The 19140-nt window shown below is 50.7% G+C and overlaps 3 protein-coding genes across 3 annotated transcripts; 2 read left to right on the forward strand and 1 right to left on the reverse strand.

Moving 5' to 3' along the window:
* Nucleotides 1-2913: 2913 nt before the first annotated feature.
* On the forward strand, nt 2914-3886 carry Tfb4 (transcription factor B4). The gene has a single exon (XM_003740620.2). It carries the CDS (start codon nt 2993-2995, stop codon nt 3884-3886), a length of 894 nt encoding a protein of 297 aa, XP_003740668.1. The 5' UTR covers nt 2914-2992.
* A 9972-nt stretch (nt 3887-13858) lies between these two features.
* Nucleotides 13859-15265, forward strand: LOC100908545 (uncharacterized). The gene is made up of 2 exons (XM_003740600.1): nt 13859-14397; nt 14498-15265. Exons 1-2 carry the CDS (start codon nt 13949-13951, stop codon nt 15189-15191), a joined length of 1143 nt encoding a protein of 380 aa, XP_003740648.1. The 5' UTR covers nt 13859-13948; the 3' UTR covers nt 15192-15265.
* A 1790-nt stretch (nt 15266-17055) lies between these two features.
* LOC100899315 (protein CROWDED NUCLEI 3) lies at nt 17056-18425 on the reverse strand. The gene is made up of 3 exons (XM_003740621.1): nt 18390-18425; nt 17812-18299; nt 17056-17717 (listed from the first exon to the last, which is right to left on the reverse strand). Exons 1-3 carry the CDS (start codon nt 18423-18425, stop codon nt 17195-17197), a joined length of 1047 nt encoding a protein of 348 aa, XP_003740669.1. The 3' UTR covers nt 17056-17194.
* Nucleotides 18426-19140: the final 715 nt, after the last annotated feature.

Genomic DNA, 19140 nt, shown 5'->3' on the forward strand with positions numbered 1-19140 from the left:
GCTCGAAGATGAAAAATCGTGGCACCGTCCCTGAAACAGTGGAAGTTCTTTCTTCTGAGTTGATTTCACGTATTCACACACAAACACAATCGCCAACATTCGCTTTGAATTAAACAGGCCCAGGATCTCGGTCGGCATTTTTGTGTGGGCTCTCAGTTCCAGGGTCGTCTTCAAACTGACAGATAGACGAGCAGCACATGAGCGCTCTGAGCGACCCATCGACCGAACGAGCGGCTAAGGAGCGAACCCACGGACGGATTCTGGCAAAGAGGAGTAACACCATCAGGTAGGGCCGCAGTTCGGATGCTTGAATCCGAAGAAAGAGTAATTCAGATCATTAAAACGCGATCTCCCCGCCATTCATCTTCATTCCGACTTCAACACGAGTTGGTGACTACAGAAGCTCTTACGAAAATCCTCCATGTAGGCGACTTGGACTTCTCTGTTTATTTGAATTGTTTCCGAAGATGCCGACTGCACCTGAGGCTAGCCGTCACTAATCTTGAGAAGACTACTCCTCCCTTGAAGACAAGACCTCCAACGGCATTTTCCGCTGCGAAGTGAATCTCCTCTGGAAACGGAAGCGGTGACGTCGTCCCACGGTTATGACGCGTCCATCTCCATCATACGGACTAATAGCGTAGGGTCTTCTCGGGACTGGTCAGCGACTTGTCAACGAGACAGGGGAAACGAGAAGAATCCGAATACCCCATCTCTCGGCAGCGTATCGTACATATGTGTGCATTAGGCGATTTGTATGCGATCGGGTTGATAGCCTATTCGGAAAATCACTAATCCATGGGTTCTCGATATGGAGTATTCCGCATTGAAACAATCTAATCTGTGTGAAGATGGGGTGGGCTTCAGCAGGTCTCAATTGAGGCGCCGGCGCCGCGGTCGCCTCGGTGGGATAAACACACGGAAAGTGGATACCGACCGAAAGTCGAGCCGGCGCGGCGGAGCAGCGATCGGGTGGAATAACGAGGAGCGACCGGAGCGAGTCTCTGGCATTTAGTAAATTTGTCTGCATTGTAAATTACTCGACACAACGGCTGTATTACCGAACAAGCTGACTGAGCCGGGCAGCAGCAGCATCGTCGACAACAACAACAGCACCGCCACCATCAACGACGATAATTAAACATCTCAGGATTCATCAAGAAGCCGCAAAATAAACGATAATGAACAAAAGCCATCGCTCGCTTCAGCGTCAGCAAAAGCGTTAACTAACACAGTCGGCCGACATAATCGGCCGTTCCGTCGGTCGCTTGTTGCGCCGCCGTCCGGCTGAACGCTCGTCCGCTCGCTCGACAACACTTCTTCTGAATCCGACTCTCTCAGTTGCTCACACATACATATGTGTTCCCCTGTCTCCGAGAATCGCAACAGATTAAATCATCACGTTGAGTTTCGCAGGGGAGATACCGTATCATTCAAAGCGCGTGGTATGGGAGCTCTAAGTGATATGGTTACGCTCTTTGATGAACGAGGTGGTTTTTTTTGCCCAAGAACTGTCCGCTGTGAGACCTCACTCAGTAACAAGCGGCGCCGACGAGCGACTCGTGCTCCGCCGACAATTATGCAGAAGAGAAAAGGGAAGCTGGGGTAATTAATAAGGTAATACAATATTCTGCGAAGTCCGAATCGAGCACGCTTAGATAATGTAGTCGTTGGGAGACGGCACGGTCTCCATCGATTGCAGCGTAGACGCAAACACATTCTCGTGAAAATACATAAATAAATGAAACAACGAATGGCAAGAATTTTTTCTTCATAATTAGCCTTCAGGCTGTACGCTCCCCTTCCCATCTTCATTTGCGAAGAGCGGCCGCAGATCGGTCCGTCGATTCCAGTCGACAAACCGACGACCTTAGAGCCCACGGTAGATGAAAAGTTGTTTCGCTGCGAGGAATCAATTATTTCAATTTTTCAATTCCGGTCGAATCTATTTCTCATTGCCCAAACAATTTCTTTGACATATGAGATTGTCAGCGGAATTCGGACGCACCGATTGCGAAAGACATTCCATGACACCTCTCCGTCGTCGAGAATCGTTACAAATTCCCTTCTCTGCTCGAAAGCCATTCGAAGAGGACTTGTGAGAGAAATTCTAATTTTTCTCCCGTTGTTATTCTCCCCAATTACCAATCAACGAGTCTGGGGATTCCAGAAAATAGTTCTTTATAATTGCTGCAATTCCATCTGTGAGTTCGTTCACTTGAAGGTGGTGCTTTCCATATAATTTCGATAAACTTATTATTTTCTGATCGAGCCGGGTGTTCCGTCCAGGACGCCACAGAGTGCCTGCTTCTCATGTGTCTCCTTCGCGCTCTCGTTACGCCTTCATCGGATCTCATTTCGGAAGGCATCTCCGATGTTTTCCGATTCAATACACCGATAAGGAACCTGTCGCTAATGCATTAGATCAAAGGATAACTCGATGGGCAGTTTGATGAAAGATCGAGATACAGCAAACAATGGGCTCTCAGAGAATGGTTCTAATGAGAAGCCTTCGTTCCCGAATCATGGCCATAGTAATATATGAGGACCGCGCTACACACCGTGAGCATAATTTGGATTTGCCCATTGTTCGTTCCCGACAACCTCCAGCAAGTCGATGAGCCTGTTTCTTGAACCGAGTGGCAGTAGAGTCGGTAGCCGGCTGGTCCTTGGCTTGCCAAGACCTCTGCTCTCCGAATCTCGTGCGGCTCGGTCCCGCGGACTGTCCCGCCGTGTCAAACCAGCTCATCCCTTGCACGGGATTTATTCCCGGAGAAGGGATCGTAACTCGCAGACGTGGGGGTTGAGTTTCTGCTTGACGATTGCGTACCAACTCTTCCCTGGCTTAGTGTTGTTTGAATGCGGCGCCCAAAATGTCTTCTGCTTTGTTGATAAACAAGCAAGCAAGGCGCTCACCGAGAACCGGCACTCTCGGCCCCGTCGAATGTACTCGAGGCCGAACTGAAGGTCTCGTCGCTTCGAGTTGCTCATCATGGGATCCCAGATACAACCTGAGGAGGAAGATGAAGTCAGCGAGTTGTTGGCTGTCGTTCTTGATACCTCCTTCAACTCAGCTCTGATCAAGGAGAAAAATGTGGGCCAGTTGCTCGATGCCGTCGTCATATTTTCGAACGCTCATCTGATGAACTCGTCGAAAAACACATTGGCCGTGGTGGCCTGTCACCCGCATACTGCGAAGATGATCTATCCCGTGAAGAAGGACAGCATTCAGAACATCCGACCCCCCGACGCCCAGATGGAGATTCTCGCCCACGCAACGCAAGTCATCCGCGATGGAATCAAAGAGGTGGTGACTTCATGGCAGGGTGTCTACAGTATTGAGCCGCTGCTCACCGGGGGGATGGCTCTCGCTCTGTGTTACATTGCCAAGCGCATGGCAAATACCGTGGGGAAGCTTAACGGTCGCATCCTGGTCCTGAGCTCCTCCGGGGAGAGCGCTCACCAGTACCTCAATTTCATGAACGTATTCTTCGCCGCGCAACGTAAGGCCATCGTCGTCGACTCTTGTGTGATTCAGAACGACTGCGGTCTTCTGCAACAAGGCGCAGATATTACCGGAGGAAATTATCTCAAAGCCCCGTCGATCGCTGGTCTACTCGAGTACCTTTTATGGGTATTCCTACCGCCGAAGTCCCTTCGAGCGAAACTGGTTTTGCCGAAACCAGATGTCGTCGATTATCGGACAGCTTGCTTCTGTCATCGGAACCTCATCGAAGTCGGTTACGTGTGCTCAGTGTGCCTGTCAATTTTCTGCCAATTCGCTCCGATTTGTTCCACTTGTCAGACCCATTTTAAATTCATCGGATTCAAGCAATCGATGGTGAAGAAGAAGGAGCAGAAATCGTTGCAAGCACCACTATTGTGAAATATCACGTACCCATCACCAAAGACTGTTGTAAATAAACACATCCCTCCTCCGAGCAAAGCTTGACGTCAGTGAGTTTCAATCTGATTTTCGCGCTGAAGTTCATGGGAAGAGGGCAATTGAAGGCACTTGGAATCGCTGAAGCAGCCGAGGTTGTAGACGACGGATCGCACCCCGGGTATACGATTTCGGTGCGCCTACGGCGACATCCTGGAAAACGAACTTGGTCGAGCATCCTTATTCCCGTCCGTCGCCGACGGCAGAGTGCTCCAGAAAGAGAATTTCAGAACGGTCGCAATCCGAGGAATCGTCGGTCTGTTGTCAACTACTCTCTTCGATCAAAGACAAAAATTTTAATGGTTCTCGTCGATCGTCGGACAAAAGGTGTGGAATTCGGCGACCCCTATTCAGTACCTGAATATCACTTCGGATCGAGGAAAAATTCAGACTATTTGAATAAGTAGACCTTTCTTACATTCCTGCGGAACAAAACAGGCTCCTGTTCATTCTTCAAAGATGCGTGTCTCGAATCGAACTTACGGAATGGGGCATTCGGGGACCCCAAATAGCGTCGGTCGGCGTCAAGACGTCTACCGAGACCAGACTGCGTGGTGCCGCCAGATGGGGTCATCCCCTTTTTGAAGCGGCCGACTTGCCTGCTAAACTATTACCAAAGGGAATCTCTCAGACGCCCGCGGAGCTCCAACGGCTGCCCCGCAGCCAATTTTTGAGAGAGATGATCCGAAGGCGTCGGAATTCGTCAATGTTTCTTCCACCCTTCGAATGGAATCGATATTAATGAAGAGGAGTGAAATCGCGGGAAAAGCTGTCCATATTCCGCATACGAAAATATTTCCGGGTCGTCTCGGAAGTACCTAGGCACAAGACACAGGATGCCTCAGAAAGCGAATCGAACACTCCGGAGATCGGAAATGGAACCGGCATTCCGAAACGGTCTGTTCCCCGTAGACGGACACCCTCGGTGGATTATCGAGATAATCCGTTTATTTATTGATTGTTCCCGAGGAATGCGGCCACTTCTCAAGTGATAGCCGGACATTGGAGGCCTTCGGCACCACGCGGTCTGGGAGGATTCCTCTGAGGTCGACGCTGTTGTTGTCGCTGTTGTCACGGTCGTCGTTGACGTTGTTGTTGTTGCCGTTGTCCGTCCTACCGGTCGCAGAGCTATTTTGCTACGTTGACGACGACTGAGACTACGGCGGGCAAACTTCACAGCGCGACGGCGTCGGTAGAAACAAAGTGTGGGGCCCCTCGAGAGGTGAAGTGAAGTGAGGTGAGCCTTCGTGAGCTCCCTCTGAGATGATCTAATATTTTCTCTCTTTACTGACCGAAGAAGTATCGCCGCCGCCTCTCACACTTTCCTCGGATCAATAGCTCGTTTTGTAGCTCTTGCTTCAGTGGTGCCGAAACGGCGAAAACAAGGTATCCGAGCAATGTTATCACACCGTTTACCACGTTCGCCACGTTGCTTACCACAAGCAACAATATCCGGAGAGCGGACGTTGCAAATCGTTGGAGATCTGGGTGTCCGCGAAAGACAGAGACTACCGTTCGTGCGCGTTCTAGATGGGAGCCGCGGAATGAGTGCGCACGGGACGATATTTGCCCAATATCCTCCGGTAGGAAATTGGAACCATTCAATGTTCCACCGAAGGCATGCACACCTGCATCACGTGAACTGATTGGTTTCTCAGTATCGTACCACCTCCGTACGCGAGTTGACTTTGGCGGCATCCAACAAGTAATCACAGATCCCCCAGAGCAGGAATGTGTTCAACAGCAAATTGCTTGTAGCGTTTCGTACCCACAAAACTTTCCCCGCCTCTTCTTCATGCGATCATGTGAAACAGTCACTCTGACGTTCGCTGCTCGTTCGCATGTTGATTCGTCGTGTTCGTCATAGAGGTCGCCGCGGCTGCCGCGCAGTCGTCGCTCCTCATGTACCCCAATCCGACTGATTTCTGATGGACTCCTCTCAGCGTAACGTCCCGCTCGTGATCTACCAGCGGGACGACTTGTTCCGATCCGGTGACGCTCCTCAGTCAGAGGATCGACAAATTAGAAAGGAATCTCTGGAGCTCATTCGGCGGGCAACTTCAGGCGATTCTGATGCGCTTTCCTTGGATGAGCCGTGAGTTTCCCGGAGACACGATGGGCATTGTGGATATTTAGTCAGGTTAAACAAAACGCTGACCGACCGGCCAACCACGGAAGACAAGCTTTAGGCTCGGATCGTCGATTCCGCGGATGAACAAAACATATCCGTATTACGGAGGTGCGTCACGGAACGTGCGTTTAACGATCGTAGGAACAACAACGACGACACGAGAAAGAAAACGAGTCATCAATACTCTACCAGACTATGGCGATTTCTTCTCTTTTACGTTCGAAGCCACCCTCACAGCTGTGGAATGCAAATATTGAAGAATTCCTCTTTGTTCTCTCTGAGCAAAACACGCGACCGAAATAACTCTCGTGCACTCATTTTCGTTCCTCTTCATCTTGCCATCCGCCCTCCTCCCCTCGAGACGTTTGACCCCCAGAGAGAGAGATTCTAGTTCCGAAGGAACCGAGCAAGGAGAAGAATTCGCTCGAACGTGCAGGGATATACCTATGTATCCAATATTTCCGGAGGTTTCCGTGAGATGAGCAACACAGTTCCTTGCTCTCCTTCGATTTCGGTACCCTCACGTCGCATGTTTGGTATCGACCGAAAGAGATCAAACCGCGTCACTGACTCAGTGACTAACTCGCTCGGCCCCTTAATACGTGCCATTAGTTCGGCGAACGATCACAAGCAGGAGCTTCTGCCGTAGATATATACTGTCGAAGAAGACTGCTTGACGCCGCCGTGAGCAGGACTTCCCCGATCCGTCGACGCTCACTTCTGACTTGCGGCCCCGATCGAGTAGCTGTTCTTCATCGTCGTCGTCACCGTCGTTTTTTGTGTGCTTCTCCCCCTTCTCTTTTACGGCAGGTATTACCAGACATGGTGGAGTCTTCCTTGTGGTCTACGCTAGACAGCGTGGCGTCATTTGAGAATATCTGCCTCAACCTTATCGATTTCAGACCGCATCGGCGCGCTTCGCTCTACGATGCATTCGGACTCCGACGGCATCTCAGTTCCCGATGACCGTCACTTGCGTCCCTCCCCGCAGGTCGAGGATGCTTGTCGTGCGGAGGAGAATCCGTGGGCTGCGCCGTTCCCTACTCGGTGGCGTTGACGCAATTTCCGTTTGGAGCGAGCTCGAGGAAAGACCTAGCCAAAATCTCATGGGGAGATCCAAGGAGCGGGGAAGCTCGTTGATTGAAAGAGAAGCGCGGAATCGAAACTTTGAAAGGACAGAGGAATCCTACGGCGATACATCAAGATCGGCAGCGCGGTCAGTTCGATGCTCGATTTCTATTTGTGAAGCTTTTAGAGAAATGTCATTCTGAGATGAGTCGTCGTCCGCTCGGATGATCAGTCGACCCTTCTGTTGGTGGTTGCGTCGCCGACGAGCACTGCGTCTACTGGCCGGCCATCTTGAGCGGCGTCAAAAGAGCCATTAGTAGCCATCGATAGACGAGATGGAGAGAGATACACAAGAGGAGCAAAAGAAGAAAGACTCAGTCAATGTAGCGCTCTCTCGAGCCCTAAACGGTCAGCCCCTCCTTCCTGTTGTCCGGAGCGAAATTCCTCACCGTCGGTCGCTCGGCTGGCGGGACTTTTCTCTTGATTAAAGAAAACCACCACGTTCATCCTTTTCGTGTGGATAGATAGATAGATAGATATTGTATATGTATGTAGCCATACACTTGAACGGTCGATGAGATAGAGCAGAAAATAATAAACAGACCCTCGATTAAAGTAAGGGATGATGAGAGGAGAATCAGAAAGAGAGAGAGAGCAGAGCAAGAAGAGCGAGCCATCCTCGGAATTTTTCGGTAGGGGACAAGTCATTTGTCTCGAGCTCAGAACCAAGGACATCGGAGGAACGGAGTGCGCCGTCCTCAGCCCTAGTTCATCCCATTCTTCGAACTTTGCGAAGAAATCAACGATGACGCGAGCAGAGCCGGGCAGGACGAAATTATGCGCCCCTTTCGTGCTCCTCAGGACGCACTCTTGCTCACGTCTCCGCTCACTTCGACTGAACGGCGGAATTGAGTGTTGTAAATCGAACATGAGTGAGAGGCAGAACTTTCCGGCTCGGATATCAAAAGCGCCCAACTCTCGAACAATGCGCCATTCGACGTCTTCGCTTCTTTTTGAGAACGTTTCTTAAAATTTGGTCAAATTTGTAGCTGACCGGGTACTGTAAACGCCGCGCCGCCGCCGCCACCGCTGCGGCAGAAGCCGGCGGAGCTGTTGGCAGACGGAGCTTCGTGATGTGACGGTTGGGTCACGGCAGCTTAGGAACGGCTTTTGAACAACTTGTAAGGCGGTTTGAACGTTTGAGCATCGACGTTTACCCCGGGGATCCGTCACCATCAAGGGCCATGTCAAGAGCTGATGAAAGAGCCGAGCACCGAGGCTACTGAAGCCATCTCGGGCGGGAGACACTCTTCTGGCAACGGACAAACTGCTACCGGCAGCTTGGCAACAGACTCATCCATGACTTCATGAGTTCAGGAGCGGTCTTTTAACAACATCACACATCCCATCCTCTGCGCTATCATCGGTAGATCATAAAGGGCCGGGCAGTTCTACGTAAGAGTGCCCCGCGTTCCTGTGACGATCTCTCAGCCGACCCGAGGGTCCCAACTTCCCCGCCTCTCCTCTTCGTATCGATCTGGTCGAGTGCGCGATGAGCTCTCTCGGGAGTCTCGAGGGCCAGGAATCTTCCCTCGACCCTGTGAAATCAGACCTGGGATTGGAGAATATCTCCTAATCGAAAGGAAGGCCGCGGTCGAATAGCCCGAAGAAGCCGCACATCGCTTGGACATCCGTCTGTTTTGAGACGGAAGCCGCCTGCAATTAGCGCTCGATTTGTTTCCGTTCATGGAAAACGTTGCTGTTGTTGTTGTAGTCGTCGGTCCTTGTCGCCGCTGACGCTGTGACTGCTGCTTACATCATGAGCAGATGGTCGATTAGGATTGCCGCTTACGAGTATAGCATTTACAAAAGATCCACTCGGAGAAAACAGGGTGCGTTCACTGACTTATCCGCGGCTTCTCCTCAGTCTTTTGACCAGCTTACATGAATTCTGATTAGACGTCTCCCAGTCGACGAATTCGGAACAGTCTCTGCCCGCGAATGGCATCCGAATGACCTGACTGTCGAGGAGCTCAGGATCTGGTCACTTCGAAAGTCTCTTCAGCGCAGTTCGAGAGCAGTGAAGGGAGGAATCGGGACCCGGTATCGCCCATGACGATCTCAGAGGCCTTTTATTGGACATGAACTGTCGGGGGCGTTCGAATTTAGAATATCCAATTTGAGCGAATTTACAGAGAGATGCAACAACTTCTGTTTCATTTTCTTTGTCTTTTCATCGTAGGTGACACTCTCCAACGAAGTGCACAGCGGGCCATAAAGTCAAACAGAGGCTAGCTCGCACCGACCCGGCCGGCGCCTCAAGAAGAAGGCCCACATCGAAATTCAATAAGAAAAGAGAATTCCGCCTTTAAACTTTGCAAGAGACACACTCCGAATCGTAAATCAGGATGGTTTGTTTCTCAAGTCGAAGTTCTTGATCTCGATGTTCACACGGGGGACTTCTCGAGTGGGTACGAAGGATCACCGGAGCCTGTTGTCGTCGGCCAAGATGGATTGAGGGAGACCGGGTGGGAATGTCGCAGTGGATTCCCCACCTGGAGGTCTCACCGCAGAGCAAGAACAACACCGTAGGCGGGAGAAGCAATCCAGCAACGATAGAAGGCATTCCAATGAAATTAAACTCATTTGTTATTTGGTTCAGGAGTTGCTCCTGCGTCTCCAGCCTGCAGTTGCTGTACTCCTTGACCAATATTGCCCTTGCCTTCGTAATACAGTGCTGCGGGCAACGAGTCTGATCCTGCTCGTCCTGATCGCGATAAGCGATCACGTCGATGGACAAAATAACGGAAACCCGACATGGAATCGAAAGACGAATCAACCATGTTCGGTCTCCATCGAGCTTTTCCTCAGTGTCAATACATCGATAGCGTTTCTCTTCTCGCCAACAGTCCTCCCGAGCGAAAACTCAACTCGCGGAGCATTACATGAGCCCGAGACGCGGGAATAAACCATCTAGCATGATGATCCGATTGCTAGAGTCCGGTCTGGCACGCTGATGTCCAATTCGTGTGCATTCATGGGAGAAATATGAAAATAGTGCGTCACCCTTCTCAGTACTCAATGCTAGGGTCAGATATTATTTACCGATCAACTGTGTTTGTCTGGCCGACTTATTCAAATTTCTTCTCCTTTGTCGCAGCCCACATTCTTCTAGAAGTGATCGGATGAACTAGATGCTAGCGTGACGTTCGGTGCAGTATCCGTCGTTTCGCGGCAGGTGCAATCCATCCATAGCTCATCCTGCCTTCCGTCGACCCGTTCCACTCATATGAGCACCCATCCACTCACTAATCTGAAGCGACAGAACATTCAATTACGATGAGACGATCGTCTCAAATCGGCGCCCAAGTATTTCCCTCAAGTCGCGTTGTCCATCTTCATCGCATTTGCCTAATGATTTCACAAGGATGGATCTGCTCGAAGGCCCCATAACACACAACACCCCAAGCGACCCCACGCAGTGGTCGCCACGCCGAAATTCAAAACGATCGACGCATGTTGACGTTTCCCCGTTTTCAGTGTTTCGGATGGGACTCGTACGAAAGCGGACCGGACAGTTACGGTGGCTAGACACCGAAAAGCCGATCTGCGACGACAGAAGTTTTCTATCACGATTTTCGGACGCATATCCGGCTCTCGCTGACCACAACGAACCGATGCATGTAGACTAAAAAGCAATAAAAGTAAATATTGGTCCGCTCGAGTTTACTCATGCAAACACCGAGGCATTCGGTAATGGCGAGCCGGCGGCAATATGTCGATACTCTCTATATTTAAAGAAGTCGTTGAACGTTCGTGAGATATTTTGAAAGACAGCACTTTTTCTCGGGAATCACAAACTGCCCCTCGGCTCGTATACATGGCTATTTGCTCTCTCGGGAACAACCCCAGGAGGTGTGAACGAATACGCCTCCAAGTTCATTTCTGTTGCCGCCGAGCTCAGCCCCTTGATGCGAGGGTCCAAAAACGCACGTGTCAAATTTCGACGAACAGACCTGGCCGAGAGCACGCTGCCCTGTCTGTCACTTATCTATCTTTCTCTGAGAATATCCTTCAGTTAGGCTACCTCAACAAAAAAGCTTCTCGATGGAATTAAATTTTTTATCCTCTCTGGAACGGAACGCGCTCTGGTCGAGTTTCGCTCATCATATCATATTATTCGGTTTATTTCTCACGAGTCTATAACGAGCCCCAGCGATCTTCGGAGCTCGCTCGCAATGCAAAGTCCGAGTGTGATCGCGGTGACAGCCGTGACAGTCAAATAATCGACAGATTGGAAAATGATGAGCGTCCGGTTCGATAATTCTGTGTGAAGTGTTGCTCCTCTGAGAGCTTGCGGAAGGAATAATTGTCGAAAAGCCCGATAATTTCTTCATAATAATCTGGCCGACACGGGTGTCAGTTTTTGACGAAGCGGATCGTCGCTCAGCACAGACGTCGGCAACGGCTTCGGAACCGACATCAACACCGACGCTGCCGCCGTCGTCACCGATACCGACTCGTTCTACGTCACGTTGTGTACGTATCGTACGCTGATTCAGAGACAGATAGATCATAGTCCGAGCGATGTAAGCCGCTGCTGCAGTCGTTTGTTCGTTGGATTGTGCTGCTGCCGGCTGCTTCAAAGATGACATTCGGGCCCCTTAAGTGGACACTCAGAAACAAACGAGCGGAAAGCCTTCACACCTCGCTTTGCAGCGGCAGTTGTTGTTGTTGTCCAGTGTTGGTAGTGGTCGGTCGGCGCTGTTCATCGCCTTCGCCCGGTTATTCTCGCTCCTGATCCTCATGTCCGAGTCCTGCTTCTTTATCTCAATATTTCTGTTGCCCCGTATGCGGGTACTTCTCGAGATATTTTGATACGGCAAGTATGAGGACGATGTTGACGACGATCACGATGGCAATCATCACGAGCGTCGTCTTCGATAGATCCAAACGATCTCATGAGAAAACGCAACGACAAAACATAACTATGAGCGTCGAAATCGCCATTACTCAAACGTCCGCGGCAAACATCACGGGCTTTCCGAATCCTCCAGCAGGGCGGCGTCGACCCATGGAGACGGAGCGGAGACAACGGAACATGAAATCGGAACGACTTGACGTCGATAGAACACCAACGAGATCCTAGCTCAAGGTGCGAGCGGGCTTCGACGAGTGGGATCGTTGCGAAAACTACGATACGCTTTAACTAGAGGAGAGAGGCTCAAATCGGACAGTTTCACAGAATCCATGATCAACAGCTCCTGCTGGGAAGCTCGGTCAAAGTCAGGCTCGGTCCAAGCCGGCCGAACACCTCGGTCTTTTGATTTTTGGAGCTGCATGTGGTCGTCGCTCGTTGCTAATTCGCTTGCGCGCTCTCTTCGTCTCGGGCCGATCTCCGTCCAAGACTTGTGATCTCTACACGCCAAGTGATTCTCGTACAGGCACGGAGAAATCATGAGAGCCTACTTCCGGTCTTATGGAAAGACGAAGGGCTCTGCCCGCAGATCTCCGTATAAAGAAGCGCTCTCTTGCACCGCTGGAAAAGTTCTTGCCTCTCGGTCGACTTGATTCCCTTCAAGTACGAGAGTCGCCCAATCATTCAGTTCTAAGCCCTCCAGGCTCGGCTTTTCCCGCTTTCGGTCACCGTACCCGATCTTGAAGGTCGGGGCTATCCCTGGAGCGGCGCTACTACGCAAAAAAACGTTCGACACGGATTCACAGGAGAGATCGCCATCGGGAGACTCGAGAGACGGTCGCGATAATCTCAATCCTTGTGTCCCCGAGCCGCTGCCGCCGAGCTGGATCGAACTCCGTCGAACCGGGTGGATTGACCGGAATTAGCACCATCGAATGCAGAATCATCACTTCCCGAAATCTTTGAAGGTTCCTGACTGAAATCATTCCTCCCCAATTTCTAATGACCCACAGGTCTCGCCGTTTAGCTCGATTTTGGAGAGATAATGACTAAGCATGGAGTAGCGAGCCTCCGGGACGACTTTCGTTATCAATTGTTTGTCCGGATGATTGATGAATATATCGATCAATAGATTGGTCGATCGAATTCTTTCACACCTCAACGTTTGATGAGAGTGGCTCCGACGCCGTCATCGAGTCAAAAAAATCCCCAGTCGTTTCGGTTCTGGATTCGCCTCCCGCTCGATCATCTTTAGGTATGACTGGCAAAGGCAACCTGGCGTTTAGATCGTGCTTGAGGGTTTTTCGAGCGAAATTGCGTGAAATTGACTGTTTGTGTCGAGTCTACTTCTGTCACCACCACCGACACGACAAAACGCGGTTCGTTTCTTTGGAGGGTTCTCGTCCACCGCGGGTGACAGGAGAAGTCACGAGATCCCCCGGCTTCCCCGAGGGAAATATTTATTTATTCCGCTTCCCAATCCAGTCCGAGGCGCATAAATGATAACAATCGAAAGTATGACTCCATGTATCGGGCACTGTAGCGCTTTGCTCTGACGCAAGCTTGAAAATCAATATTGGAATCTCCGCCATATGTTCGGAGTCGCGTCGTCAGATTATCTTGCGGATTTTGTCTTATCGTTATCCTTGAGACCGTGCGAATTTCATTGCGAGGATAATTTGCGATAAGTCCTTCGCTCCAAGGAATGGTCTGATGTAAACTCGAGCCGCTCTACCCCGTCTACGTGGCCTGAACCCAATCCTTTAATCCTTGGAGACCGTCAAAAGGTTTCGGATTCGCTCGAAGACGTCATTCGACTGTTCCACCGATTGACAAGCGTTCGCGAGTTCTTGCTCATTGTGCAGAGTTGAGTTCGTCGACACTACAAATGAAGTTCGCGTTGATTATTGCGGCCGCTCTCGCTGCCGCTTCCGCTGTTCCCGTGTCCCGACAATCTGGGAGCGGCTATGCTATTTTGAATAAGGTTCAGGGATTGTTGGAGTCCCATCAGTACCTGGTTGACGACATCGGTACCGCGGGAGTGGGGAGTTCGCCGGAGTCCGTGCAGGAAGAAGCCGAATTCATCGACGAGCAGCTCCGAACCACCGTCGAGGCTGCGGCGCAGAATATCCGGTCTGACGAAGCTTCCGAAGACCAGGAAGCGGGAGCCTCAGAGGAAGAACGCCAGACAATTTCCGAAATCAGGAGCGCCATCGCCGACGCAACCGCGCAACTCGCGAAAATTGTGTGGGAGCTGGCTCAGGCCCACGGCGGCAAACTCTCGGATAGTCTCGCTCAGGCAAAACGAGACCTCACGAAACGTATCAAGGATCTCACGTTAGTTCCGACTCTTCATTGACGAATTTCCTTCATTGAATTCACGTGTATCACCCAGCATTCAATGAGATGTATGGATAATCCTGATTCTGATTCGCAGGGATGAGTTTCTGGTCAGACTGCGTGAATGGATGATTCCGGCCGACGACGTCCCAGTTTCCTACATTATCGACGAAGTGTTCGAGCAAATAGTTGCCCACCTGAAAGCTCAAATCTCGGATTCGCTCAGAGAAATATCCGACTGGCACAACCTGATGACAGAAGCTGGCCGAGAGAAGCTCGCGGCAGCCAAGCAGCGGCTGACAGAACTGTCGGAGAAGATCGCGGAAACGGTTCGTGAATGGCGAAAGGAAAAATCGTCGGATCCCTCGGAAAATCAGTCGCTGTATGGGATGGACCCGTTCTACGACGATGGCTCCATGCTGATGCTGATGGAAGTTCTGGAGGAGCTCGACGACGAACTCGCGGCTAAGGAGAGCGAGGCTTCGACGTCTGGTCTTAAGGCTGAGCGTAGTCTCGCCTACCATGTCGCAGAAGTGCGTGTTCAAACCGAGATGTTGCTTGCACACGTCAGGCAAATGATCAAAGACGTTCTGGGCGCAGATTTCGCTTCGAGCGTCCTCCTCAGATTAAGGAGATTACTCAACCTCAAGGTGCAAGAGCTCCAGGATCTCCAGAATCTGAATGAGGGAGGAGAAGATTCAGAACGCATCGCAAAACTAGAGGAAGAAATAATGGTGCTGCGTAAGAAAATTATCCAGACGATACGAGATGCGTTCCAAAGACCATCATAGCAGTTCCTTTCGACAAGCATAAAATGTTGATGCGGAAGCTCGACACGCAATAAAAATCGATAGAAGTCACTCCATTTGGTTCCTCCTCAATCAAGCCTAGAGTCCCGATTTGGGATACGTTATCTCGTTGTACGACTTCTCCACCGCGATCCAGAGATCTCCTTGCGTCGTTTCTCTCGCGCACCATCGATGGCTCCGATAATTGGAGACGTTGATTATCCATTCTGATCACCGATGTGAGAATGTTTACGCATCAGTCAATGGGATTTCCCGTATCGGGAGAAACGGCTCTTGGGAGTCAAGCGAGCTACCCGCAGCGCCGGTCGATCTCATCATGATTCGAGCTCAAGTTGTTGAATTTCCCATGGAGTGCTGCGAAAGTACAAGTTGTACCTGAAGCTTTCTTTGGGATCTCCATCGCGATCATGTGCGTTTTCTCAAAGAGATACACGCGTTTAGGCCCGAAGGCTCTGACGTCACCAGTCACTTTTGATAAGCCGTTGTCTTAGACCGCCGACGCCGTGCTATTGTCCAGGCGGCTCCTGTATTGTGTGCGACGTCGACGGTGTGCTTAACGAGTCAACGACCAATGACATCCATTGACACGCATACGCGAGACCTCTACAATCTTGTGAGATGGAGTTACAATTTAAGGGTCGCATGGCGTCGAGAGAGCGGAAAACTGACGGAATTCTCACGCTCAGTGATTTTTTTCCCGAAAACTGGGCTTCTATCGGTCTCATGCGCGATGTCGTTCAGAAGGATGAGTGGTGGCGAAATAAGTCAGGTGTTGCATGGGGGAATTTGCCTCAGCAGGTATGGCCATTCCTTCGTCAGGGGAGGTCGCCCTCGACCCTCCCCGAGCTCTTCTCCGACTTAATCTGGATCTGCGTTGTGACAAATCCTGAGCTCAAAAACCCTCGACAAGGAGTGCATGCTCTCACAATTACAGATGATATTGATTATAATCTTTTCCTCGTCCTATCGTTCTTGAATTTTCTCATGGATTATCCGCTCCACGAGAATTCTCATTGACGATGCGTGGCTCAAGTTCGCAACAGTTCATCATGACGCGAGAACGGAATGAAATTCGCGGCAGGCTCGACTCTGGCCAAACCGGTTTCCACTTAGAAGTACGCCATGGTGGGGGTTGTATGGAGCGAGTTTCAATTATTCTAACGTCTCGATCGGAGAAGCGTTTTTCCGCGGTCCGACGTCATTCGGAAATGATCAACTTCCACTACGATCACCCCTGCTTCCGTAACACTGTTTACGCGACCGCTGGTTCGGTAGTTCGGTAGCCATTTCGGATTCGATTCTCTGACCAAGCGCAACGATTCCGCGGCCAACAAATGTGTTGGAGATGGCGTGAAAACAGTTCAATCTTTGCTGTCTACTGGCAGAATTATATCAAGCGGGGTCGACCGAAGAGACTTTCCAGACCGAAGAGAGGTTTTCCTGATCAGTTCGTAGCTGCTGCTGCAGTGCTGTTGTTGACGTATGTATGTAGTTCTACGTCAAGAAAAATCGTCTCCGTCTATTTTCCCCGAAGTCGGCTTCGGTTTCCACGTCGAGACACAAGCCGCGCCGCGTTTGCTGCTGGGAATCGGAAATGCCACGATATGTCGATGATAACTTACCATGGAGGGAATTTTCTCGCATTCAACAGCCAACGGGATATGCATGCATCGTGCATCATGACCCCCACGAAAAGAGGTTTTCCACTGAAGTTTAGTCCCACTCTTGAGTACTCGCGCCTTAATTGGATGGGGACTGCGCCTTTTTCTCTGATAAGACCAATAACCCGCCACCCCCCTATTTCCTCGCACGGTAAACCCACACCTTCGCAAGAACCTGCCGAATGTCATGGTCTCAGGGTTTATTGGATCTGTCTACAGTCCACAGTATTACATAGTCAACCTATGAAGGCGCGATAAATCTCAGCGGATCCCGTCTTCCGATTTGGAGCTTGGATATTTATTCTAATCATCCTCATGTTCGATCTATTCCTCTACGGGCTTGTTGAGCTCCTCCTTGACTTTTTGCAGGATCTGCTCTTTGAGATCCTTGATTTGTTCTTTGGCAGTCTCGAGACCCGCCCTCAATTGTTCCTTCAGGAGCCCGTGGGCGACTTTGATCATCTCAACGTAGCCCTTGACTTGCTCGAGCTTCTCGTTCAATTTCTGTCGGAGTCCCTTGACGGTATCGACGATGTAATGATCATCTAGATCGTTTTCGAAGCTGTAGGTCAGTGGCTCCATTCCCATGATTTCCCGGACGGCGTTACGGAGGTCTTTGAGAGCAAGAGCAAGCTCGTCTCTAACTTCTCTGAGTTGACTCCCGAACTTGTCTCTCTGAGTTCCGACGGCGTCGCTTGCCTTCATGGTGAGCTCCCGTATTTTTTGGAGGAGGCCGTTAATTTTCGCTCGAATTGCGCTGGTCTCGGGGGAATACGCCTCGGCTCCGACAGTATACGATTCCCGCTCACCGTTGATGATTTCGGTCACGACTTGTTTGATCTCTTCACTGGAAGCCGGAGCGGTTTCGATTAGAATCAAGTCCCCTTTCCGAGTCTTACTGAGTTCAGGGATCCCGAACGTTCCAGTCTCGGCAAGCTTACTTGACTTTCTGAACTTGGTCCATGAGCCTCTGCTTCTGTTCCTCGAAACGAGTCTTTGCTTCTTCGGATATGACGGCGGCTTCTCGGCGGACTATTTCGGAGACTCGTTGGAGGATCTCCTTGGCCTTCTTGCGGTATTCACGTATCTTGGCGACGATCGCCTCCCTGAAGTAGGACTCGTCGTCTTTGCGAATAGCCGCTTTGATTACATCCAAAAGTTGCTGGACCTGAGCCCGGACCTCGTCGCTGATCCTGTCCAGTGACTTCTTGATTTCCTCCTTGGCTTCGTCGGTGGCTTTCCTCCACTGTTCGAGGAGTTCCAGGCGGCGCTTCTGCAGCTCATCGATTTTCTCCTGAATGTTACCTCTGATAGCATCGATAATATCCCGAACGGCACTGGAGATGTAGACTTCGTTCCCGATAGAGGGGGAAGCGTCGACTGAGGCCACAATGGCCAAACCGGCTATGAGTGCGACAACGAACTTCATCTGCAATGGAACTCGCTGAGACAGGAGCCGATATCGAGGGGCTTCATTCTATGTAGGAGTCGCAATTGAATTTCACCGATCCCAACTCACCTTGCTAGACAATGTTTCCGATCCAACTCGACACATTTTTATAGCTTGCGCAGCGTAGAGTTAGAGAAAGCGTGGCGGTCTTATCGTCTTGAAGAATATACGACGCTCCTGTACTAAGCAAGTGGCCCTGAAAATTCCGACCGCGTTCGGTCAAATGTGTTCTGATTGACTTATCTCGTTCCAATTGAAAGTCGATTCTCCCGGACTCCCATGATGACCATAAATCATTGGATCTCGCGGAATACAACGGCGCGAAACTTTAGAACGAGCGTCCGAGACCGGTGACCTTGCTTGGATGAAAGAGAAGGTCGAGAAAACCATCCGTACCCTCGAACAGTTGCCCATGGAGGGCATGCTTTTGGTAACGTGCTTCTCAGGCAAGGATGGAAAGCCGGGCCGAAGCACTTTCGGACGCGAAAGTAGATTTAACCTGATGGGAGAATCTTACAAGGCTCTCCTAATGTGAACAGTTTAACGATTGAAGCAACATGACCATATTTGGGCGGATGGTGCGCCTCTATCGGTAGTAATTGTCCCGTGGAACAGACCAATGTTTTTGCCCTATCAATTGATTGCGTGTTCGCATATATGGCCTCGACGAGTCGAAATCTGTGCGCTCCCCCAAATCGTGGAGACGCGCGCCAATATCCGCTATACTTGTCTGGGTGTATAACGAGAATCGTTCTCTGAATTGGCAAGGCTCGGGCTTGCGATCGCCAGACCTCGCCAGACAAGAATAAAGTGAAGCTCG

Source organism: Galendromus occidentalis, unplaced genomic scaffold, assembly GCF_000255335.2.
Source record: "Galendromus occidentalis unplaced genomic scaffold, Mocc_1.1 scf7180000077073, whole genome shotgun sequence".
Lineage (NCBI taxonomy): Eukaryota > Metazoa > Arthropoda > Arachnida > Mesostigmata > Phytoseiidae > Galendromus > Galendromus occidentalis.